At 36.1% G+C, this 27,334-nt stretch overlaps 1 protein-coding gene across 1 annotated transcript in view; it reads left to right on the top strand.

Annotated features, from left to right (window-relative positions):
- Nucleotides 1-27,334, top strand: part of PLXDC2 (plexin domain containing 2) — a gene marked incomplete at its 5' end in the record, with an annotated part of 245,593 nt that overhangs the window by 125,502 nt on the left and 92,757 nt on the right. The window contains 3 exons of the mRNA XM_019630832.1: nt 4,145-4,244; nt 15,196-15,291; nt 15,522-15,603. Of these exons, the coding sequence (XP_019486377.1) occupies nt 4,145-4,244; nt 15,196-15,291; nt 15,522-15,603 (278 nt within the window). The remainder of the gene's footprint in view (nt 1-4,144; nt 4,245-15,195; nt 15,292-15,521; nt 15,604-27,334) is intronic.

Below are 27,334 nucleotides of genomic sequence, written 5' to 3'. Positions count from 1 at the left end.
GAGCTGCCCAGGTTCTTCTCTGCACAGCCATTCACAGAGCCTGCAGTGTGGATGAGCTGCAGGTGTACAACATGGCGTCCCGGATGAAAAGTGTGACTTCATTTTCCCTGCTACTAAGACCAAAAGCCGTGGTGCCATTGTTGACTTTCTTCCTTCTCTCACTCTCCTTATTAAATTCGTGGCATGACTTGATAGCAGTCCCTTCACAATTCATCTGGCATTCATCCTCCTGGTCCGTGTCCACCTCTGACACTTACCAGTCTTGTGTCCAAACCACCCATCCCTTACCTGGACAACTGAGATAGCTTCCTAACTAGTGCTTCTGTCTCTCCTTGCTCCCACAGTCTTGATCACACAGAAACCAGTGTGATCTTTTTCAGATGTAAGGGAACACCCTTCCTCTGTTCAAAACCCTCTAACCCTTTCCCATGTGACTTGGATTCAAATCCAAAGTCACTGCCATGGTTTGCAGGGAATACGTGCTCCCTATGGTTTGTCCCACCACCACCCACCTCCTTTGACACCTTTACTCCTTCTGCTCCAACGATAACCTTTGAATTCCGAAAAGGTACCAAAAGCAATTCAGTCAAGACCTTTGTATATACTCAGAGCTGTACCCCCAACATTGATATGGCAGGCCCTCTTAATACAGAAAAGTCACCTTCTCACAGAAACTTTCTATGACTCCTCTTAAAGAGGCTCCCCTCCCTTTCTAGCTCTTTACCATGTTTTCCTTTTCTTCTTAGCACTTGCCACCTACTAGCATACTATATGTTTTATGTTCACTTCTTTTGATGTCAGTCTCCACCCCCTAAAATGTAAGCTCTGTGAGAGCAGGGTCTTTGTTATCTTCTGTAATTCCAGTGCCTACAGTAATACAGAGAAAATATTCCATTAATATCTGATAGATGAGTGAGTGAATTCTTTCTGTTGTATCGACATGGAGAGCATATATGCCTTTTGAGGAAAATAGTTTATATGTAGTAGACATTCTCAGAAATTTATTTTCCACTGTACATTCTCACATTATATTATGACTCATAATAGAGATATTTATGGGAGTAGTGATTTGTAGACAAAGTCCTCAGAAGTCACTATCCATGAATTAAAAACTGGCAGCAAGCCAAAATGTAACTCTTAGATGCAGATAATTGTTTATACCTACCTCTGCTCTTTCTACATATAGGTAGAATATCACCCCCTGCATTTTTGTCTATATCATTATTAACAATTGACTTTGGACAAGTCAAGATCATTCAATAGAATGAAATAATTGAACCTGAGGCCTGAAAGGTCATTAAAAGTCATCTACAACTATCTTCCTAGAGGGTTGGCCAATATATGATGGGATTATTTTCAGTGACAGAAAACTCTCTACCCATTTTGGTTTGGGATGGGCTTTCTGTGGGTTAAACGAATCTGGATCTAGGTAACATACAAGTTGGTCTTAGTTTCTGGAATCCAGAGGAGAAGGAATAAACTAGACAATAAAGAGAAGAGTGAAAAATGATACAGAAAATGAAATTTTTGTACTGGAACATTCCAGTCTTTCAAGTTGAGTCATACCTAGAAGTGAAGAGGTATTTATCTGATTTCCATAACCCTAAGAGGCAGACTTCTACTTCATTTTATGTAGAAGTATCCAGAGAAGTATGTATTGGCTATTAGATCTTTAATAGAGAACATATTGGTTAGTGTTGCTGGATAACAAATGACCACAAAAAGCAGTGGTTTAAAACAACTACATTTCTTATTTCTCACAAGATATCTATAGATCAGCTTGGAGGGTCCAGGAATCTGGGTTGTTGGGCTCTACTGGTCTCAACTGAGCTTACTACGTGTCAGCTGGTGCACTGGTCAGGGGCTAGCTGGTCAAGAATGATCTCTGTTGGAAGGACAATATTCTTCTCATCCATCTTCAGCAGACCAGCAAGTTTCATTCTCACGGCAGTGGCAGGAGACCAAGAATGGAGGTGGAAATGTGCAAGCACTTTTCAAGCCTCCTTCTTGCTTTGTGTTTGCTGTTTTCTTCTTTTGCCATGTTGCTGAACCCAGAGTCAGAGTGTGAGAGGACCACCAAGTAAAAAGCAGAGGGTGTGGATACAAGGAGGCCATGCGTTGAGCCATTAATGCAATCAGTCCACCACAGATAAAAAGCACCAGAGGAGAGGGTTTGACTTAGACACAAAATACAAAGGAAGGGAGTGAAAGGAAAGAAAGCGATGCAGAAAGCAAAATCAAATGAAAGATGGCCAGGTAAGAAAAGAGATAAAGAAGAGAGACAGAAAAAGTAGAGTAGATAATCTGAAGAGAAGGAAACCTACTATACTAGCAGGTCTGCAGGAACCAAGACATGTGACCTGGAAGACAAACACTGGTAGGAAAATATAATATTCATAACAACATAATACAATTTTCCGATTGATAGCAATAAAAACTCAAGTTCTGATTTGAGTTTGGGAAAACAAGAAATATAATCAATTACCACACAATTATGTGGTAAAATACTTCACATCTGGCAGAGGAAACCTGCAATCATAAACATTGGAGCATGAAAGCAAGTGACAAAGGCCATAGCAAAGCTTTTATACTTACTCCTAGGCAGGCATCTATTAATGATACTGTTTAAAAATATTATGACTTTGTCTTGTTAGGATATACAAAGTATAACCTGATTGGGAATTTCTTCCATCCTTTTGTCTTTTCATCTTTAACTGTAAGTCTGTCTTAAATGTAAGTTATATTTATGTTAGTACTCTTCCACATGGAGTACAAAACTGGGTAATAGTATAATGCCCATTAAGAAAAGGGGTTTATGTGTTGCTATTGAATATGGCTTAGAAATTACTAAGTAAAGTATGTCAGAGTTTCATATAGTAAATGAATTTTTAGGAACTGAAATTATAGGTTTTTTTTATTTATTTTGATCTACAACTGGCAATACCTTAACCTTGTTTAAGACAGGACTGCTTTGGTGCATAAAGGAAAATATCATCTTCCATTTACATGTCTCAAGATAATTTCAGACATTTCAGAAACATTAAAATTTCCTTTTAATTGGTCAATTCCAACAGAAGAGCCCTTTTACAATTTCATAATGTCATGGGCAAAAATAAGCATTACGTCTTCTCTCCAACTTATTTGCTATGCTGTTTGTTATGGTTTACGTAACAGTGTGTGATCTAATATGTTCCTTAATGAATTACTCACAGATGGCCCACAGTCTGTTTATTCTACCTAAAGATTTGTTGGTACATTTATCCTTCCCTTTCATTTCTTCTTTCTTTCTTTATTGAAGAAGATTTTATTCCCATTTTTATCTTTATAAAAATGGTAATAAAAAATGTAGTAATTATATTTCCAATGACTCTTCTAAGTCTAGAAAAAATGGACTCCAAGAGTTGGTCTCATTTATAATTATTGCATCATGTTTAATATGTTGTCAATGTATCCTAATTTTTAAACTATAAATATTAGAAATGTCTGTCATCTTCATCTTTTGGTTCCATTGAGGTTCAAATTTAGGAAGTGTGAACTTGAGATGACCCATAATAATTCACAAGTTTTCCATGAGTTTCAGCCAGAATGGTGATGTTTGACATCCGTTAACAATTGCCAAATATCACTACGTAGTAATCAACAATGATATTTTTAAAATATATATTTAGCAGTGGAGTTATCTGTCTTTCTCTAGGGTTTATATGTATAAGGCCACATATAAACAAGGATTTTTTTAGACCACGAAAATAAATATGTAATTGTCTTTTAGGAAAACAAATAGTGCAAGAAGAATTTTTATTCCTGAAATGATAGTAGTAAATGCACTCATGGTGTAGCAGTATTTCTGACAAGTTTTCAGCATCCAACATCAGTTAGATTCTCTGGAAATCTCTTGGTTTCATCATCAAGTTGCCATCTATAGGACCAGGAGCTATCTTGTTACTTTGACCCATCAAATAGCACTAAATGGATGTTATTTTAGGTAGTGTATGTCTTTCTTCTCAAATATTCACTGCTCTGTCTCTCTAGTTCTGCATTCCCATCACCTGAATTTATCCATTAAACAAGATGATCACACTGCCCACCCCCACCACTGAGTGAAAATAAAATCCAACATATAACCATCTGCTTTTTTCTTTTTCAGATTCCTGTCTTGGTCACACAGATAAGTTCGACCAATCACCCAGTGAAAGTGGGGCTGTCTGATGCATTTGTCGTTGTCCACAGGATCCAACAAATTCCCAGTATGTAGAAGAAGGGTAATCGCAAAGTCTGAGCCTGCCATGGGGGTAAATTTAAAGGAGATTGATCTGGGTGGATGCTAACTCTTTGCTCCATAGAGTCACTTAGATAATTGCTGCTTGTTAATTACATGGTTTGGTTTAACTTTTACTGAGGTTTGCTCTCTCTCTCTCTGTTCCTCTTGAACTAATAATTTAGGTAAAGTTAAATAGCCAAAGCAAGACTGTGTGTTTTGGATTATTTGGGATAGTTAGTTGTGCAGATGTATTTCTTTTTTAATAATAAGAACATAAAAGAGAGATTATTTGACTGAGAGGTGTATGATTTTTTTGTTTGTTTATTTAGTTGAAATACAATTATCAGCAAAAGAGCAGTTTTGTGCCGTTTTATGTTTAACGTGCTCATATGAAACTGCTTGAGACTCTAAAGGAAGATGAAAGAAAAAGTATAAATGAAGGTACATAAAAACTTTGGTGGAATTATACTTACCAGAGAAGATGTGTATTTTCATTGTTTAAATCATTTTTGTCCTCCCTAGTCTAGTTTACCTTTGTAGAATAAAAACACATGTACTACTTTGAACAGCTGTACATCATATTAGAAATTCAAAATGTAATTGCTACTTACAGTAGTCTGATCATGTAAATAGCTTTCAAATCATTTGAAAGCATCTGTTTTTTAAACCTCCTCTTTTTCAAGAACAGTCCTAAGGGATCCTTGGATGTGTTCATACTGAAAGTGTTCGTTTGTTTATGTCCTAAACATGCTTATTTAAAGCAAGAGGTGATAAAAAAAGGACTCATTATGATTAGGTCGTTTTTTTCGCTTTTGTTCAAAGTTCTTTTTCTTCTTAATTTTATGATAGTGATAGACTAATTTGTCACATACATATGTTATTTGGTCTTGACTTGAGCTAATGCTGTTTAATTATGTCATCTCTAAAATATCATAAGTAAGTAGAGCAGAGATTACTTAGACTTCTCAGAGAAGTGGATTGGCTGGACACATAATAGGGGTCTTCTTACAACTACGGTTTAGAATGACAATCATATGTGGCAGTTCCGTGTGGGGAAGAACATGAATCATGGTGGTTTCTCCGTGTTAGCTGAGAACCTGTGGGAGGTAGTGTTCAAGGGAACTGTCAGATCAAGGCAGATTTTCCAGAAACGAAAGTGTACTGTGAACAAAGCAAGGATAGATTAGCACGTGTAGGCAACGTAAAGGCATTCTGACTGAACGCTTAAGTAAAAAGCAGAGTCCTAACCAACATGGACTCCTGTTGGAAGAGAAGTATTCTCACATTCTTCTTTTCAGAGGTGTGAAATCAAACAGGACTGAATCAATTATTGCACAAGTGAAAGGAAACGCTAGTTTTAGTTACTGGTGGGCTCTTTTCATCCCAGAAAGAATTTTATTCACAGTTTCTGCAGAAGGCATCTTGGACTGATGTTCTAATATATTGTTATTTAGAGGAAAAGACCTTCCAAAGTACAAAAGAATATTTTTACAAATGTATTTTAATATTAAAGTAATGTGTCAGAACTTAGACATGATAAAATTGTAGTTAAATAAGTTATTAAACTGTCCCAAAAGGAAACTTTGCCTCCCGTGGTATATTGTAATAAGGTAACCATTATTTGGTTTGGGGGGAAAATATCCTTTCCAAATTTAAATTTTATTGAACAATTTGGCAAAACTCCTATGAATTTTGAGAACAGATTCTGTCTAAAGTCTGGGACTCAGCAGTTATCTAAAAAAATTACTCAAGCTTCCAGTTTTCCAAGGAAAAGCTTCTCTCAGGCAAGCTAATGCTGGAGTGACATTCACATTCCTGTTGACCTTCACTGTTCTATCCTGAGAAAATTAGCCAAGGAGGGATGGGAATTCTGAGTTTCTAATCTACTCATCACTGCTGTTAGATTGGACCTATTTCAGCAAGAACTTTGGAATTGATACGTGCTACTTAAAAATCATTTGGGGAAGGGAAAAATTTAAATCTCCTTAAAATCTGTTCCCACATTTATAAAGCATAACAGTGCCTGTTACGTGAGCTTCTGTATACAAGATATGGTTTGTAGTCTCATTGTAGTCTCAGCTGGAAAAAAAAATAGTGCACTTATTTACTCCAGAGATTAGGCAAACCAAAATTAGCATAATACAAATTATACAAGTATTATTTTCCCTGACAAAATAAGATGACTCCTAGAGGTCAGTATGTTACTTATTTGTGCAATCAGAATTTACAGAAATATTTAAGTTCTTTTCAAAAATGTGTTCCCTTTTTTAACAGCCCTCATTATTAGGAAGCATCCTCAGGAGGGAATTTAAATCATTCATCTCTGATACCCTTTTTTTCTTCTCCTGAGTGATTTTAGGGAAAAACTGATCATTATCCTAAGTAATAGGTGGTTTTATTTCTTCTGTATTCCATGGTGCATTACACAGGACCCTGTTCTCATAAGATCAATTTTCTGTTCTTTTAATCATTTTGGTTACATGGGGTATAGAACCTAGATCCTTGGCTTAATCTAGCCATGGCAGCATGGGAACGCGAGCTACCATCCTGAGAATAATTTTTCCCAGGGGGCCACAGTTGCTAGACCATTCTTATCAGATTTGGTGAAGGTTTGGTAAAGCTTTCAAAAAGCTGTCACTCCAGTTTAATTTATTTATTATGACGATTTCTCCCCACACCTTCATCATAACATCAACAACAAAACACTTGTTTTTCAGTTTTTAAAAGCTTCCAAATTGCAAATGATTTCAATGTAACTTTCGAGCACAGTTTATTAAGGTAGTCTTTATCTTTCCCAAAAGATCAGGTGATCTGATAGTTTAAAATATCAAAGTGAATTCAGGCATTGTTAGTAAATTGGTAAGTAGGTCTAAGGTTACAAGGGAAATTCCTTTGCCCTTTCAAAAAAAAAATGAAAACAGTATATAGTGAAATTAGCCCTTATATTTAAAAAAATACATAAAAGGAAAGATAAAAATTAGTTAAAAGTTTAGAAAATATAAGGGCTAGTGTAGTGTGGATACTTGTCACGAGACCTGAAGCATTTTACTTGATTTCTGTAAGTTTCTTTAGATACAAAATGGCCGTCTAAGTACCTAAGGTGCAATGTGTATGCAGCATGTAGTAACTGGCACAAAGTAAGCATTTTTCATCAACAACAACATTATAACTTTAAAAAGACAATGATGCTAAGATGTCCACATCCAGGCCAAGCGCTCATAGAGTAGGGGCACAGGGCATTTCCACTGAGGTACCACCTTGACACCGTAACTCTGAGACTCACTCTTTCTATGACATTGTCTTTTAATGTCTTGTTTGTCTGGGTGTACCTATGCTTCTGCATCACCTTCTGTTTTCCATAAAATATTTTGTAGCACTTAGACAGAAAGAGCCACAGAGTCAGTCCCCACAGCTACAGTTATGAAAAACAGGTCTGCATATGATGACTTTGGTTATTCATTACAGGAATACGTGTAAAAGCATCCCTGTTGTTATAAGCATAGTGCATGTTAATTCCGAGGAATTTGTAAAATAACAGAAAACACAAAGAAGAAAATTTAAATTGCTGAATCTACTGTGAAGAAATAGCAATCAATGATTTTATGTATCTGCATCCAATCTTTTGTTTATAGTATATACACATACAAACACACACACATTAAGAAAGTTGGCATTATGCTGTAATTATTTTTGGCACCTGTGTTTCCCATTATCTATACAACACATTTTTTTCTATGCTGCTAAGTACCTGTCTGACCTGTGGTCATGAATTGCTGCAACAAATTCTTTTGTTTACTAATTTATGTAACCTGTTTCCAGCACTGGTTTGTCAGGTAGGTTGCTTTTCACATTAATTATCAGTGAAACGGTGCTGATCGTCCTCGTTCTTAAATTTTTACACATCTTTGATTCTTCATAATGAATATGTAGCCGTTGAATGTCAATGGTTTTTTTATGCACGTTGACAAATTGTTTTCTATAAAGATTGTACCCGTTTGCTCCCCCATCAGCATTATATTAAATCCCTTTCCCCAAAGCTATCAGACATGATGATCATTTTTTAAACTTTGCAAAGTTGATAAGCAGGACATGTATTTCATTGTTCCTCTAATATTCTTTTGATTACCAGAAAGTTTTAACACTGTCATATATTCACAGGCCATGTGTAGTTTCCATAATTTCTTGTTAAACAGCTCTGTTAAGTAATTCTTTCTCAGCTTCGGCTTATGTCAGTCCAAATCTTTGACACAGTGTGCAGAGCTCCTCCTGGGTAAATGTGCAGTTCTCACTTGTTCCGTTCATGCTTGTTTGTTTCTCTCTCTTCCAATTGAAAGTTTTGAATTTCAATCTTAATCTCCTGGGTACTGACCTTCCCCATCAAGCCTCACCTTTTCTATACTCTCTGAGCTTAATGAGCATAACATTTCCAGCAAGAAACCCAGAAAAGCTTCTCATGCCTTCAGGGTTCCTTTATTTTGAAACTTCAGGCTCTGTCATTTTTGTGATGTGAAGGGTACTTTAGCACACACATGCAGAATTCTTGTACTAGAAACCAATCTGGAAAGCAGCTGACCTAACCAGAAAATAGTTCTCCTACAAGTTAAGATAATGACTTTTTCTGAATCCCTTAGATGACTCAAGTTTATTCTTCTGACCAGCAGCACATCATCAGGTTCTTTCATAACATCAGGCCTTTCCTCATCAGCATCTGCTGTTTTAAAGGTTTTTGATGTTGTTCACACTACAGTGTACCTTTGCTCTCTTGGTTTTATTATTCACAGCTCAATAAAAAACATTAGCATTTTAAGATATAAAACTGACAGCTAATTTGGAGAACAAATATATTTTCAAAATACTTAGAGCTTCAGTGAACTCTTTGAGTGACATTGTATATAGTTGACATATATGGTCTCTATATGAGGTTATAGATGAGGCAGCAGTTTTTCAAAGAACTTCACCAAAACTGTTTACAGACTGGAAGAAAAAAAAAAAAGCCTTAACAAACAAAAACAGAGATTTGCTTTTTACTATGAAAAATGTCTTCAGCTTTAATTCTCAAAAAAATAGTAGCATAGGCCAGTACTGTTCAATATAACTTTCTACTCTGATGAAATGTCCTAAATCTGAACTGTCCAGTATGTTCTCACTAGTTACGTGTGACTACTACGCCCTTGCAATGTAGCTAGTGAGATGGGGAAATTGAATTTTTAATGGATTTAATTAATTTTAATTTAAACAGATACATGTGACTAGCAGTTACCATTCTGGACAGGGTGGCAATAGACCATATACACATATTTAAATAAAATGTTAAATTTCAAGTATAATACTTACATAAATACGCTTTTTACTTCTTTTTTACCTTTTGGAAGGCCTTGAAATTTTAGATACGATTAAATAATACACTTTTAAATATAATCATTCCATTATAATACCTAAACCATTCCACTCCATAGAAAAAAAATTGTAGTTTTGATTTGGTGGTAGGACACATCTATTATTAAAAATATATATATATATATATACATATGTTAACACACTATGGAAAAAATAAATAATCTTGGAAAAACTTGAAAAATTTTTTCTTTCATAATAGTTTATATAACCCAATTAAAGCTCTTTCAAAAGAAGTGATTCTCACTTGTTATTTTCAAAGTTATCAGGGTCTTTTCATTCATGTAGGACAGATCAGTCTACAAATACTTCAGTGCATTATGTTGCCTTACCTTCTCTGTTCTCAAAACGGAAAATACTTCAAAAGTATTCATTTTTTAGAGGATAAGATTGCCTTTTTTTATAGCACAGTTTCATTAAGTGCTTTGGTTCTCAAGTATGCACTAGCTTGCTCAACGCTCAACAAAAGGAAAAAGAAATAGATATGGTATTTTCCCCATCAAATATTCTCTTATAAAATTCTTCCAAGATAGAAAGTATTATGCAAAGTGATATTTTATTGTTTAAAATAGATATGTTTCTAATATATCCTATTTGATTGACCCTGACTTAATTTTTTAAAAGAAACAAAAATTTAGGAATTTTCTGGATATTGGAAATTACTGATTAGTTCATTTTAACATATTAGAGATTTTTTTTTTTTCGAACAAAAGAGAATTCCTTCAGGAACCTGTGGTTAAATTGTTTCCTTTTATTTCTATTCATTCATTCATTCATTCATTCATTCATTCATTGACTTTTTATCCTATACCAATCTCAGAAAAAGTACATTTTTACCAATTTAGAGATATTTCTCTCAATGTATTTATTAATATTTGAATTATTTTATTTCTAATGTAAAATCCTAAAAGTCACAGAATGGACTAAAAATTCAAGACCCTTAAACATTCATTTATTTGATAAATACCTTTGGGTACCATTATTAGACTAGGGTTTATTGGTCTAAAGAAGAGAAACCCAACTTAATGTTCTTTCATTCAAATAGTAAATCAAAAGCTCATCTTTCTTTGCAAAGCTCCATTCTGTGGTTGCCTTACTGTGGAAGGCATAGGAAAGTAGCCAAATAGTTCTCAACAATAATCTGAAGTGGATTGTTCTATCAAATTCTATTTGCCTTTTTTGTTTTAAATTATGACCTCAGAGATTAGATTTTCCACTTTTCTCTTTCATGTTTGCCTTCAAATTTATACTTTCCCTTGCCTGAACTATTTCTTACTTTTTCCCTATTACATAATTTAACTTACACTTCCCTACTACGCAGAGAATATTTCTACTTTTAACTATTACTGGTTGCCTTCATTTAAAACCAGGCCCCCCTGTTAATTTTTCCAATTGAAGTTTGCTATAGGATTTTTAGTTTCTTGAGAATGCACAGCTTTTTCCTCACTGAAGTGCCAAATATCTGAGTGATTTAGCACAAAAAGTGTTTCAGTGCTTGATTTTAAAAGAAAGAAATCTCACTGCATTTCAAACAATTTTATTTAATAAAGTCACAATCCTCTTTTCAATCTGAAAAAAAAAAATGACATTGCAAAAGTACATTACAAAGTCTTCCCCATAAGTCTCAGGAGTAAAGTAATGTGTTCTGCTGGGGGAGGCTGCATCTTCAGAGGACCGGTTTTTGGGCCAGTGGGAACCAGGATGTGAGTCTGGCCCACAATCCCCACAGCTGGCACACCTGCCCACTGTGGCGCCACGTGGACCATTTGCTGTCCTGACGCTTCTTGGACAAACTGATTCCTGAATGAATTCAGGAAGTGCATCTTGTTTAAACCATTAGTAAATATTTGTGGAGGGTAGAGAAAAGTGAGGATTTAGATCAAGTTTCTGATTTTAGATCATGTAACCTATGAAATCAGGCCACTTAGGTTTTAACAGCATCCTGAATTTCTGCAAGCAGAGAGGGAATGATGAAAGGAAAATTGAAGAGCCTCATCTTAGCACTTCATAGTCATCTAAATTTTATGTTGCCTTATCCAATGCTGAATTACATTATTGTTTAATAGAATTAGAACTATAGAGGGAATAAAAAAAGTTCAAGGTAAAAGCATTTTCTATTTGTATAATGGACGCTTTATGTAGCAACTACAGCTAGCTAATTCTGTTAATGCATGACATTTTTGTGTGAAAAGCTAATAACTGCTGTTAATAGTGCACTTTTTTCTCAAGAGTCTCTTTTTTATTCCTGAGTCTTCATGTTGTGGATGAACTTGTAGTTGTGCAATATATGCTATTTACATTCAGAAGTATTCAGTGAGTGGTACTGTGTGGTGGGCTCAGTTGGAACTAGAAAAGAAAATAAATAATCATTTGGGTCAGTCATTAAGCATTGGCAACACATAAATAAGGAAATGTTAGCAAATCATTTACATGACAATACAGACAGAATATTAAAATATTTACACAGATATGAGTCAGTCAGTTTAGGAAATTACTCATGTATTCTCTATGTGAATGTTAGCTTTCAAGACAGGCAAATAAACTACATCATGACTACCATGCTACAGGGCACTCATTAAACTGTGTTTATTTCGGCTAGAGTGAATATTGAATGGAGAGGATTCCTGGGGTTTCTACGTGATCACTCCTGCCCAGCCTACAGATGTTGCTCAGAATTTCTACAACATGCAATTCAGTAGTTACACTTGGAATCATATTACCTGAAGATTTTGATGACTGAACTTTATTTTGTTTTCTATGTGTTAGTCTGCTCAGAGATTTTTTTTTTTTTCAATTTTTAAAAACCCCTAATGGACATGATAGTTGAACTTGGTTTTGGAAAGTTGTAAGGAAACAGTTGAAGCTGTATCACCGTTAGTAAAACTGAATGTTTGGTACATTATTTTGTCTGACTTTCTAAGGAAGATACATGAGCTAAATGCATTTCTGGAATCAAATGAAAGCTTCTAGTATTGGCAGGAGCTACCAGTAAATAGGCTCCTAATTACTTTTTGTTGACAGGGACGTCTCTGAAACAAAACAGAAATGACCCTTTGGAAGCTGTCATTAACTGGCAGGTCATCAAATAAAAATTATTCTCATTAATTTTGGTTTTGTTAAATGCCTCTATTCCCTCCCAGTAATTAATTATAGGATTCTGAGCAGGTGATAGAACTAGCACTGCAAAAATGGTCACTCTCTCCCTTGACCCCAGTGGCATGACGAGTAATTAACTGCCAAGGCTTTGCAGTCATTATGTCAGTAGTTTGAGCTTTGCAAAGTACAATATGAAATGCAAAGAAAACTAATATTTTAAGCACCTGCTAATATGGTAGATACTGTGCAAAATTTCAATATGAAGAAAACTCAAGACCCCCATCCCAGTGATCTCAAGACAAAGCCATTTATTATTTGTGAGAACTAAACTGTTTAGCAAAATATATGGCAAAGTGGCTATATAGGAATACATCCTATTTAGACAAAGGCAGAAGCTGAGTAATGTTTTTACTTGCCTTAAAAGTTTTTAAAAATTTTTTAAAACATGATTCCTGTGTCTCATGAAGCCTTACAAAATACCATGAAGTCAGCATTTTCTCTAATGTTTGATAAATTTTAAGCTCTAAAAGTATATATGCATCTTTTGTTTACACCAAAAAGTAATTAATGGGATTAGGGTCCTAAACAATGTTTTCCAATTTCATAAACCTGAAGATATATTCAGCGGGTGACTTTAGAACTACTCCAAGCTCCAAAAGAGTTCATTTGGGGGCCATTCCCTCCCCCTTTCTTCTGGAGCAGAATTTCTTGGTGAATAATCAGAAATGGGTGGAGGGATATGAGTGAAGAAAAGTAGAGATATGTGTAGGTTGTGCATAGATGTTTGATGTTTAAGTATCTACATTTCCTGATCACTTTTATAAAAACTAGCTCAACTATAATATTTCCTGGGCCACAATATTCTTGCTTTCTGCCCTAGAGGGTCTATTGACTTTATTCAAGATTTAACTTTCTCTAAAATAAGATAGGAGACAAATTCTTAGAAGCCAGATTTCAGGGCCTCTGTGTGATTTCAGGGAGCTTTAGAAATTAGATTATGATGTATAGCCTATGAACAGTATGACCTGTGGTTGCCAGATTGAACTTAAACAAAAATTTTATCTGACATTTATTAAACACTTGTGATGTGAAAGGGCTCGTTCTAAGTAATTTGCACTTATTATCTCATTTTAATCCTCAAAAAAACTTAGTGATATAGGTACTATTTTCTTTAGTCTATAGATAGGGAAATTGAGGCACGGAGAGGCTCACAAAAGAGACCGAGGTCACACAGACATTGCGTAGCAACATTGGGATCTGAACAAGACACGCTGTTCAAGAGCATGTGTTATTAACCACTGTGACATATGACTTCCCGAGATTGGATACCATGATATTTAAAAAATAACTGATAGTTTCCCAAATAACTCCTGACAGATATGATAGTATTCAGGAAAAGGATTCCTGTCATTACAAGCATTCCAAGAGCTAATTAAAACACTGATAACATTATTTATCCATTGACATTTACCAAACTCAGGCTGGCACATTAGTATAACGTTCAGGTCTTTTATTAAAAGGGAATTTTAAATCTATTTTGTCAAGTTTCGTTTTGTTATAAAATATGTTTGCTTATATTTGTCTGATTTTTAATTGTTCAAGTTCTTGTCAAAGGCTCCATCTAGCCTATTTGTCAGGGACACTGCTGGATTTACTGAGGAATTATTACAAATTCCTGCATGCCATATAAGTGCAAATTATTAACCTTCCTTAGATAGGATATTGTATATTTAATAAATAGCAATACTGGTTTTTTTTAAGTTCGGGTTTACTTTTATTAAAGAAATTTATTCTAAACCTTTAAAACAGTCAAACTCTTGTTTCGACAAAACAATTTTATTTAGACTGTGAAGAAGTTTTAATTGCTACCCATTCCTAAAGGATTCACTAAGTTTGGAATAAATTATGTCATCTTAACTCTTTGATTTCATATGTCAAAATCTTTCAAAATATATAAGCCTATCAAAAAAATGTCTTAAGTATACCCTGGGTAGCAATGGATTGGAGCCTTGCTAATGAAGTAAGATATCTGAGACCCTAATCAACATTTTCAACTTCCTTGATAAAAAAGACCTCTGGGTGGTTATAGCTCACTCAAGAGTGAGAGCTCTGAGCAACAGGGCTGCCGGTTCAATTCCCAGCCTGAGCTGAGCTGCCGTTGAGCTGCCAACAGGTGGCAGGATGGCTCAGCTGAAAAAAAAAAATTCTGGGTACATAGCCACATGATTGTCATGTTTTGTTCTGTTTTTTATAATCAGTCTCTTCAAAGGGATTGCTATTTTATTTATTTTATTTTATTTTATTTAGTCAGTTTTTTTTTTAGGGATTGCTATTTTAAAACTGCACCAGGGAAGAAAGTATACACTTCTGTGTTCATTATTAAAACACTGTTGTTTTATAGGTAAAGAAATGTTGAAATTTAATTTTTTCTACTTTTGTTTTTACAGATGTTCGAAGAAGAACAATTTATGAATACCACCGAGTAGAGTTACAAATGTCAAAAATTACCAACATTTCAGCTGTGGAGATGACCCCATTACCTAGTAAGTTAACATGTGAACATAGCAAGGTGGAAAAACTGATTTGCAAGTTTGATGATCTGATCTGTTTACCAATAATTATAACATGGTACTTGACATGCACGAGCATGTTCATCCTGCATGTCTATGGGGATGGGTGGGTGACTTTTATTTTGGTTGAGCAATTGTTGTTGTTGTCGTTTTCAACCTGCTGCCAATTAGTCGTGATGACGCTATTTTCTCCTGTTTTTTAGCCTGTCTCCAGTTTAATGGTTGTGGCCCTTGTGTATCTTCTCAGATTGGCTTCAACTGCAGTTGGTGTAGTAAACTTCAAAGGTAAATAATAATATGAAAATGTTTAAAACTTTAAAAGGACTTGCTGTTCTACTCTTCCATTGAATTTTAAATGTATCAGACGTGTTGATAATTTTAAATATACATTATTTAAATATACATTAACAAGTATACAAGTATTTTAAAAAATGACCAAAATGTAAAAAAAAAAAAAAAAGTGCTCACAAGTGAGAATTGTAGTATTTTCATTTGTCTGGTTGCTCAGAATTACCAAGAACCTTCATAGTCAATAAGATCATTATCTGATGTACATTTATAATCCCTTTGGGGCTTAAGAGAGATGTTAATTATAATTGATGAGTCTATAAGTGGATTATTTTGGTCCATACACTATGGAAAGCGTGGTGTGAGATATCTTGACTCTAACAAGGATTATTTATTCTTAACGACATGCGCATTCTTAGTAAATTCCTATAAATATCTCAGAGGTGACTAGCCATGATGAGAGATGTAGTCTGAGGCTGAGGAATGGAGTGACACTAACTGGTCTCTACATATATAGAATAGATAGTATTGGTCTGTGTTGTAACTAACTGACTGAAACTTACCTGCCTCGCTTGCTGATGTCAGAGAGGGTTACTGATTTTCATGAATGGCAAAGGGGACTTTTCAGTCCCTAGAGTTTATAGGAGTCTGGATGATCATTTGTTACAAATAGAGTGAAGACTTTCAAATGTGTTTTGCGATTTACTCAACCATCTTGCGCTTCTGTCATGTCCCCAGCATTGGGAAAGCGGCAGTGAATAATATAGACGTGGTCCCTGACCCGCCATGGAGCTTACAGTCTGTCTGAGAATTACACCCCCTCTCACTCCCAGAGTCTGTGAAAACCCTGCTGCTTCCTCCAGGTGGAGAACCGAATCTCCAAGCGTGTTCCTTCCATCAGAGTTTTCTGTTGTCTGAGCAGCCTGTGTCTTATCGTCTTACTGCAGCATTTGCTGTAATGATAGAGGCGTGTTCAGGAATATTTTAAAAGCATTAAGAGTAGAATGCAAGTTCCGTGATAACAAGCTTTAGGAAACATGTTTAACTTGCTAACTTTCAGGCAACCGCTACATTATTCTGGATAGAACAGTGTTATTTATTATAACTTATGTTTTTTTGTTCAATTTAACATGTTGTTACAATAATTTCCTTTGGGCAATGAATTTCAAATAATGAAAAAGCAAGCAGGCAATTAACATTCAAAAAGCAGATTTTTAACTAGCTGGTATCTCCAGCGTGGAAAGAATTGCTATAAAAATCAAAGGTTTGTGGTTGTTTCTATTCATATTTTTCTGACATTTCACAAAAATCACATGCATACCAAGAGTTATTCAGAATCTGTTTAGATAATGACCAAGGTGAATCTAAAAAGATGGCATTGTGGGCCGGCTGAGTGGCGCATTGGTTAAGAGCTGGCTTGGGACGCCAGAGGGCCCCGGTTCCGATCCCACATATGAGGGCCAGTGACGCTGCCCTCCACAGCTAAGATGCTGAACAACAGCTCAACCTGGAGCTGGGCTGCCATGAGTTGCCAGCTACAGCTTAGGCTGCAGTGGGGCTGCCGTGGGCTGCTGTGAGCCGCCGTGAGCGGCCGTCCAGAAGCCAGCGACTGATCTGCCTTGCCCGGGAAGAGCACAATGATGGTGCCAACTTGGGACAGTGAAGCAACGTCCTCCACAACTAGACTGAAGAACAAAAGGACAGCAACTTGTCTGTTCCCCTTCCCCCAATTCCCCAATAAAAATCTTTAAAAATAATAATAATAAACAAATAAAAAGATGGCATAGTAACATGTATATTTAAGTAATACTGAGCTCAGACATGAAACATGCCCCAAAGAATAAAGTAGGAGGAACTTGGTTCAAGTTCCAGCTTAGTAATCAGCTCCTCTAGGAGTCTCTCTAAACCACAAATGTGTGTATTGCCCTGGCACCCTGGACATACGTTCATCATTAGCGTTTAGCAATACGTTTGTTCATCTGCCTGCCCCCTTTGCGGGCTCTCGGCTTCTTAGGGGAGATTTGCCTTTATCTTCAGTGTCTAAACTGTGCCTGGTGCCACAGAAAAATGGATGGATGGATGAATGAATGATGATTAAGTCCAAATGTGGGAATCATGATTAGGTTTGTCTGGGACCAAAGTGTTTCCCAGAACGAGGGACTTGCAATGCTGAAAAAGGAAAACTCAAGGAGAAACCAGGTCATGGTTGCCACCCAGCCAGAGCACTATTAGGACAATTCTTATCTGAACTAATGTTATGATAATTGAAGGTTTGGGACATTAGTCTAGAAACCTACCTTCTACTAACCATTTCATTATTTTATTTTTTATATGTAATATCTTATTGGTGGGAATATATGTTTAAAGTTCCAAACAAGCCATTTTCGCAATCAAAAGGCATCCACAAACTGGAAACTGCTTTATACTCTTAACTACTTCCATTGTGTTGGGAAATCTCTTCACACATGTGCCAAGGAATTTTCAAATATACCTCACTCGTACAACATTTGTACAGTGGAGGACACTGAGGCTTACCGAAGCTAAATTATTTGTGCAGGGTCTCACTGCTCTTCACTGTCAAGTTTGGAATTAAACCCTGATCTGAGTGACTCCCCGGCCTGTTGTCCTGACCTGTCTCCTGTCCTGCCTCACACCTTCCAGGCTCCAGGTGCACTAGCCAGTTCATCTTCATCATGGCCTGAAAAGTGGCAGACATCCTGCTGAAAAAAATATATATTTTTTTATAATTGATGTTGCAAAAAGTGATACAGTTTTTTTATTGGTATACAAAGAATGCAGGAGAGAATCAGGCAAAGCCCAAGGCTGGTATATTATTGAAAGCATAGTTTTTTTTTTCAAGATTAATAGAAAAAAGAAACATGGTGATACATGTGGATATGGGAGGAATCCATCAAAGAACACTACGAAAAAATATATGAGTTTTCTGCATGTTTCTATTTGCCGTTTTGTTGAATACCAAACCCTGGTTTAAAATCTTGGATTTATGTTTAATTCTTCAGCAACTCAGTATATACATATCAAAACCTGCCTAATTAATTGGTTTAACTATGGCTCATTGCACTTTTGTTCAACTTAATTTCCCCACTGCATTTTATTAATTTCTCCTTAGACCTGTGAGCTTCAAAACTTTCCTTTTGTTGCCTGGAAGCATTTCCCCAGACTTTAGAGCTTTTATTAACAAATTCAATAAAACAAGAGAAGTCTTATCCTAAGCAGCACAAAAAGTGCCTTGCAGGTTTTTCTTCCATCCATCTTATTTTCTCTTTTGTCTCATTTATCCCTGAATGATAATCAGTTGGTGGTGATTATTGAAACTCTCCAGGTGGGTTTGCTCTAAAAAGATAAGTTTAATTGCTTTGTTTATTTCCTTTAATTCTCATTTTTCAGGGAGCAAAAACTAAAGCTTACCCAATGTCTGAAGAAATTTGAGCCTTAGGAATATATAGAGATCTGTGATCAAAAGTGTTTACCTAGAATAGATGGCCCATTGCCTCTAAATCAAACTGCTTTTGCTTCTTCACTGCAAATTGAGAGGAACTGAATCAACCACTTTCAACTATATCTCATATGTTCACTCATTCAATGAAAATTTTTGAGTGTCTCTGTGTTCAAGTTATGGTCCTAGATTATAAATTCAGTGGTTAGTAAACAAGAAAAAAAAAATCACTTCCTTCACAGAGCTTACATTTTTAGTATGGGGAGATAGCTTTTCAGCCAAGAGACATGCAGAAAATAGAGTTAATAGTGAGCGATGAGTGCTATGGCAAAAAAGAAAATGTAAACAGGACAACGCAAGGGGAAATATAACAAAATTGATAAGAATAATATAAGAACAATAAGAGTTTACTTGTTGGTATAATGCTAAACAACCTTGCCTTTTTGAAGATTGGTTTCATCAGCCTTCATCCTCCAAGTGTTTATTTTTAAGTTGAAAATATATTTTGGCTCTTAAAATATTCATCCACTCATTCATCTATTTAAAAATGTATTGAATACTTTCCACACTCGTGTATACAGCAAGCACTAGTCTAAACACTGAGGTAGGTAGGAGAATAATCAGGTGTTTCTCAGAGCCGAAGCTCTCATGGAACTTAGAGTTTAGCTTATTAAGCAAGAAAATAAATGGATTAATAATTAAACAAAATGTCAGTTGATGATGACTGATCTGTTGTGTTTGAAAGAGCCAGTAGTTGCCCTAACTGGACATACAAGAAAGGCTTCTTGGAGGAAGTGGCAATTAAACTTGGGTCTGAATGACAGGGAACCAACTACTCCAAGGTGAAGGCAAAGGGTATTTCAAAGGGACTGGCAAGTGCAGTGGCCCTGCTGTGGGTTCAAGTTTGATCTGATGAGGAAGGGAAAGAAGTATGGTGAGTTGGGAGCATTGAAAGTTGAGCATGAAGGGCAAATGGTATCAGATGAGGTCAGAAAGGTAGCATAGTACCCTGACACAGATGGCTTGGTAAGCCAGCCAGGGTTTTATTCTCGGGGTGATAGAAAGCCTTTAGATTTTAGAAGTATTTAAGCAGAGGAGTGATATGAGTCCATTATATTTTTTACAGTGCAACTCTGGCTGCTCCAAGGAAAATAGTTGGGCTTTTTGTGTGTGCTTTTGTTTTGTTTTGTTTCTTGAAGGGAAGGAAGACAGTGTATGCAGTAGTCTACAGGAGGAATGATACCAGCTTGGACAAGGATGATAATTATGGGGATCGAGAGAGATAAATGAATGGGAGGTATATTTTGGAAGGAGATAAATTACTTACTAGTGGTTTAGAAGTGCAGGAATAGAGTAAGATAAGAATCAAGGATACTTCCTAGAATTTTCTTTGAGCAATTAGGTGGATGCTGGCATTTGTTTTTTTGTTTTTGTTGTGTTTTGTTTTTGAGCTCGGTAAGATGGCACAAAAAATAGAGACTACGGTAGAGAGAAATAAAGAGTTTGGGGACAAGTTCAGTTTAAGCTACCTATCAGATTTCCAGTGGAAATGTTGAGTAGGTGGGTAAATAAGCCCAAAATACCAGGAAAAGGTTATGGCTAGAGGTTCAGATTGGAGAGTCATTATCATATAGATAGTTTTTAAATTCATGGGACTGAATGAAATCAGCTATGGAGAGAGTGTAAATTGAAAATAGAGGAGATTCCAGGAACTAGCTGATTGCTTGGCATAATGAGGATGGTGCTAATTTTCCATTACATGATATTATTTAAAGTATATTTACATACATGTAAGTTTGTATAAACAGAGAATACCTCTGAAAAGATACATGTGAGACCTAAAATGGTATTTGTCTCTGGGAAAACTATAGTGAGCAGGGACAGTCGTGAGAATGAGTATTACATTTTATTAAGTACTCTGGTAGGATTTGAATTTTTTCCACATGGAGTTGAAGACAAAAAAGGACTCAACAAGGAGAAATAAGAGAACATAAATGCTTTAAAGGGTAGAAACACAATCTTACTTATTTTGGTGTCTTTCACAGCACCCAACACAGTACCTGGCCTAATATAGGAATTCAGCATATAGGGTTACACTGAATTGAGGCCAGATAATTGAGGCCAGAAATTTCTACTTTTCTGAGAATTTTAATTGTTAACTTTGGCTGTTCCTAATCATGGGCATTGTCAGTGTCAACCAAATGACTGTAGAAAAAACTAAGCTGATGCCTGATAGTAATGGTCAACATTTTTTTTTTAATTAAAGTTTATTGGGGTGACAATGGTTAGTAAAGTTACATGGGTTTCAAGTGTACAATTCTGTAATACATCATCTATGTATCACATTGTGTGTTCACCACCCAGAGTCAGTTCTCTTTCCATCACCATATATTTGACCCCCTTTACCCTCATCTACCACCCCCCACCCCCTCTTACTCCCTGTTAATCACTAAACTCTTGTCTGTGTCTATTAGTTTTTGTTTCTTTATTTGTTTGTCTTGTTCCTTTGTTGTTTTCAGTTTTATATACCACTTATCAGTGAAATCATATGGTTCTCGACTTTTTTCTGCCTGGCTTATTTTATTTAGCATAATGTCAAGACCCATCCATGTTGTCGCAAATGGCACTATTTCATCTTTTCTTATGGCAGAATAGTATTCCATTGTGTATATATACCACATGTCTTTATCCAATCATCTATCAAAGGACACTTTTGTTGTTTCCATGTCTTAGCCACTGTAAATAAAGCTGCAATGAACATCGGAGCACATATATCTTTATGGATAAATGTTTTCAGATTTTTGGGGTAGATACCCAGGAGAGGGAATGCTGGGTCATATGGTAACAAAATTAACTCAAAGCGGATCAGAAACCTAAACGTAAGACCTGAAACAATAAACTTCATAAAAGAAAGCACAGATACTAAACTTATGGACTTTGGGTTCAAAGAGGACTTTATGAATTTGACTTCAAAGGCAAAGGGAGTAAAAGCTAAAATCAATGAATGGGACTATATCAAACTAAAAAGCTTCTGCACAGCAAAAGAAACCATCGACAAAATAAAGAGGCAACCAACTGAATGAGGAAAGATTTTTTTTATATATATATGCTCTACAGGCCCTTTCTCTTGTTTATAGCTCAACATCTATTTCCTGTCTGATATATCTCCCTTTTTCAAATCTTGGGAATATCCCGAAGGCCTCATCTTGGGGTCCTTACCAGCCCCAGGGGAAAAAAGAAAAAAAATATTGTAAGTTTTTCTTGGTTACCTTTAGGTAGAGCTGAGAGAAGAGGAAGGCTGATCAGCCTCCCAGTTCTCCAGTTATATACCTTGCTTCTTTTTTTTTCTCAATGTTGGCACTTGTAGGATAGGAAGAAACGTTCCTCTTCCCTTCAAAGTTCTTTCAGCTGGTCTAATAATTAAATCTATATGAGACACAATAACAAGAGAGAATAACCAAATGTAATTATATATGTATATATGGGAACCCCACATACACGAGAGTCAGAGACCCCCACATACACGAGAGGCTCAGAGACAGAAAGGTAAAATGAGATGTAAATGGCATTCTGAGCTAAGATGAGGTAGGTGCCTTGGGGGTCAGAGTTGAGGAAGAGATCACTGCAGGACAATGAGAACAGTTGTTTAAGGCAAACAGTAATTTGCCTTTCCCTATAGGTAGGTCATAAACAGTTATTTCTGGTGATAACTTTTATTATGGGCAAGGCCCATGATTTAAATTATTTAAGAAAGAGGTAAAAGTTGCTGGTGAGACTGCAGGACCTCCACTGCCTTCAGCTCAAAATAATTCACATGCCAAAGCAACACAATTTGGTGAGGCCTGTTCTCAGCCCCTACACCACCCAAGACTGTATGAGGAGAGCCTTCCAGTAATGACAAAATTAACAGACTGTCTTTGGTGATACTGCAGTAATGGCAAGATTAAAATAAAACAAATAAACCATGGGGCCAGCTGAGTGGCTCAGTTGGTTAAGAGTTAGCTTAAGAGTGTGAGCTTCGAGCAACAGGGCCGCCGGTTCAATTCCCACATGGGCCAGTGATGCTGTGCCCAAGCTGAGCTGCCAACAGGTGGCAGGATGGCTCAGCTGGTGAGAGCACGTGCTCCTAACAACAAGACTGCCTGTTTGATGGTGGGCTACACCCACCTGCAACTAAGAGCTGACGAATGAGGAAAGATTTTTGCAAACAACACCCGCGATGAGGGGCTAATAACCCAAATATATAAGAAACACATACAATTCAACAACAACAAAAAAAAAAAAAACAATCCAATTAAAAAAATGGGTAGAGGACTGGATAGACGTTTCTCCAAAGAGGACATACAAATGGCCAATAGACATATGAAAAAATGTTCAATATCACTAATCATCAGAGAAATGCAAATAAAAGCCACAATGAGATATCACCTCACACCATTTGGAATGGCTATCATCAACAAGACAGATAGTAACAAGTGTTGGAGAGGTTGTGGAGAAAAAGGAACCCTCGTGCACTGTTAGTGGGAATACAGATTGGTGCAGCCACTATGGAAGACAGTGTGGAGGTTCCTCAAAAAATTAAGAATAGAATTACCACATAACCCAACATTTCTAATTAAGCATGTTGAACACTGGGGAGTTAGACTCTTGGTACCTTACTTTTAAAGAATTTCTCACCTTATATTTACTTAGTGTTAATCAGAGTCATAAGACTGGTACTGGTAACAACTGGGGAATAAATACATTCTATGATTCCACCCACCAAAAGAATAAATAGAATAGGCAAATCCCTACTAATGGTAAGGACCTACATTTACTGAACAGTAGCATCACATATTTACTTTAGAAGAAATATGACATGAAGGAGAGATATTCCCAGAACACTTCTCTGTATTTTTTCAACCTACTATTTCTATCACAGTTCCCTGGCATTGAGCATTCTCTGGCACTGTCTGTTATTTTCCACTGAATGAATTGGATTTCTTTGCAGTAATGAAAAGAGAAACAGGAAGTGTCACATGTAATATATTTTTAAATTTTTGAAAATGTGTAAGTCAGAATTACTGGCTAATAATTCATTATTCATATGAAATGTATTATAAATCTCACTTAAGAATGAAAAACCATTTTTATATAGACACAGCTAAATTTTGAAAATTGAATGTATTCATATTATATGCTCATTTAGCTTACAGAAATTAAGTTACCTAAGTTTGAGAGGAGAGAGAGATGGAGTGAACAAATTTAAACAGTGCAGCTGATCTCACCTTTCCCCAATCACTAATCTTACGCTCTTGAAAAAAGCTCCAAAACTTGACTATACCTTCCTCTTTTGGTCTTGTTCCTATGTATCCCTTAACATGGGCATGTTTGCAGCATTGAGTGTGACTAGTGTTGAAAGACGCAGTGGGTACTTTTCATACCACATGGAACTAAAGGCAAACCAACAACTTCATCCTGGGTCAACCCAAAATCCCACAGTCCATTCTGACATTGGAGAAAGACCTGGTTTTAGTAAAAGACAGAGTGTCAGGCTCCTGAATGGACTGTACTAAGGGAATGCCCAGCATATTTTGACTCAGTATGACTTTTGCCTACCTACTCACCTCAATGTCTAGCCCTCAAGTAAGGCACCACATCCACTATAATCCTTAGAGTGCCATTGAAAGCTTTCTGTTGATCTGATTTAGCTGTAAGCTTAATTAATTTAGTCCAAGAATTTAAGATTGAAAGGAGAGGATCAGAAAATCACAATTGTTGAATGACAAGCCAAGTACTCTTAGAATATATGACCAAGTATGAAATTTATAAAATTGAGGTAAATCAGTAGTTGTATTGAGCCTGAACATATAATTGCACGTGTTTAAATGTACCCTTTATATCCCTGACAAAGCCATAGCCTACAGCCCTTTCCATACCATATTTGAAGCTACACATTTGTACACTACACATTTACAAGATCCTTTCACATAAGGAAACCCACTGGCTTTGGTAATAATGTGTGAAGTCCAGACCTTATATGATATTCAAATAGAAGTCATTTAGGAAATCCAGGATCCCTGATCCAAAACTAATTATAACCTTAGGCTTATTTCAATAGATTGGGCTAAGATAAAGTTCTGCTTGGAAATGCACCTAATTTCACATTCACATTTCAAATTCACCAAGCTTTAAGAATTTTATTCTTTTTTTTTTTTTTTAGCTGAGCCATCCTGCTACCTGTTGGCAGCTCAGCGGCTGCTCAGCTCGGGCTGGACTCGAACCGCTGTTGCTCAGAGCTCAAACTCTTGAGTGAGCTCTTAACCAACGGAGCCACTCGGCCGGCCCCAAGAATTTTAAATAAACATGTATTGCTCTATGTTCCAATACATTGACCTTCTTTCAAGTTCAAATCACTTCCATCTGCTTATCAGAACTAATGATTATTAATATTTCGATAGCCAAAAATGTTACCATTTTCAGTATATAAATTGAATGTCCGGTTTAGTGGAAAATAGTAAGCTACTTACAACTCCAGCAAAATCTATTTTTGTGTTTAATAGAATGTCCTTGCTGAAGTATCAGATCCAACCAAATTATTTAGCTAAAGAAAAATTAATTGGAATGTTGTATTGTCACACCACTTAATCATGACAGGCAGAAAGAGAATTGCTGTCATTTCTGATTGAAGCCATCACAGAAATGTTAATTTTTAATTATATACACTCAGCAACAATGGATATAGTACCCATCGGTCTGAAACTGGTGACCACACTGGCTCAAGTCTAAACTAAATGAGGTTCTTTCTCTTTTTTTTTTTTTTTTAATTTTTTAAAAATTTTTTATTGAGGATTATTGGGGAACAGTGTGTTTCTCCAAGACCCATCAGCTCCAAATCAAGTAGTTGTTTCAATCTAGTTGTGGAGGTTGCACCTCAGTGGCCCATGTGGAAATCGAACTGGCAATCTTGGTGTTATGAGCACTGCGCCCTGCTCTCTAACCACCTGAGCTAACCTGCCATCCGAGATTCCTTCTCTTTAGTGTATTCTTATTAAGTGTATTGGGCTTTCTGTATCAAGGAGTACTAGAGAGCCAAGGTTCAGGAGGAGTCCAGAATTGAAGTATTTCTGCATTATTCAAAAGGAGTCAAAATCCCCCAAAGTTGATACTAGAGAGGAGGCCGTGTTTTTTTGTCTGAGGTGGATTAGGCTGGATAGCTGAAGACCTAGTGGCACAGACAACAATGAACTGACTAATCTTGGCCAAACAGTAAAAGCTCTTTGATTCTATACTCTGAAATGTGAAATACATATGTCATCTAAATGTATTTGATTTTTATATTCTCTAGATCTGAGTGGCCCCAAGTTCAGTAGTTCTGAAATATTAGTACAGTTAAGAATTACCACAGGAGCTTGTTAAAATGCGGATTTCTCTGCAGATCATCGAGGGATTCAAATTCAGGAGGTCCAAGAATTTAACTTTTTAATAAACCTCTTCAGGAGGTCTTGTGTTCTGAGAAAAGCAGGGTGGAAATGCTGTCCTTGCACATAGGGGCTGAGTCTTGCAAGCCTGCAATGGTTATGCCAAAGTTGTATGGAAACACGTATTCCTAATTTGGAATACAGAAATATTATAGAAAAAAGTTCCAAAGGTAAAAATGTTTGTTGTAAAAAACTATTGGGAGTTAATGAAATGGGTCTTGATAAAAGGAAGCAAGAAGTTTTGTATATATAATAAGTCAAAAGATTTTAGAACACTGTTAGCTAGTTAGAAATCATTCATTGATTTCTAAATTTTTATTCAATGACTGCTACCAACGTGGAAATTCACTGTTCTAAAGGGACTAAGGTGCTAGTAGAAATACCATACAGATATGATCATTGTTTTTGATGTGCAGTGCTTGTAAGAGGTGAATTAAAATTCAATTTTTTTGGGGGGGTGCAAGACCCTTTAGAGTCCTTTAAAATGTAAATAAAGAATCTTAGCATTTCTAATAATTAGCTTGTCCTGTAGAAAATTTAAGCATAAAGAAAATGGTGTTTTAAGAATACAACATTAAAGTAAATTCTTTCTTTCTTTTGAGCATTCCAAGCCTAGCTTTAACAACAGTGTACTAATTTTTTGTGTGTGAATCAACTTTAACAGTACAATAATGTATAATATTATTTTATCCATACATGAAAGCATTTTGAAATATATTTCAATATAGAGAATACTTTTGAAAAGATACACAAGAGTGGTAACAGAGCTCACCTTGGGAGACCTTAATATATTGGAAATTGGCCTAGAGAG

The sequence above is a fragment of the Hipposideros armiger genome, unplaced genomic scaffold (assembly GCF_001890085.2).
Source record: "Hipposideros armiger isolate ML-2016 unplaced genomic scaffold, ASM189008v1 scaffold_951, whole genome shotgun sequence".
Classification (NCBI taxonomy): domain Eukaryota; kingdom Metazoa; phylum Chordata; class Mammalia; order Chiroptera; family Hipposideridae; genus Hipposideros; species Hipposideros armiger.
Note: the sequence above shows the minus strand (reverse complement) of the source record. Positions and strands in the feature narration are given on the sequence as shown.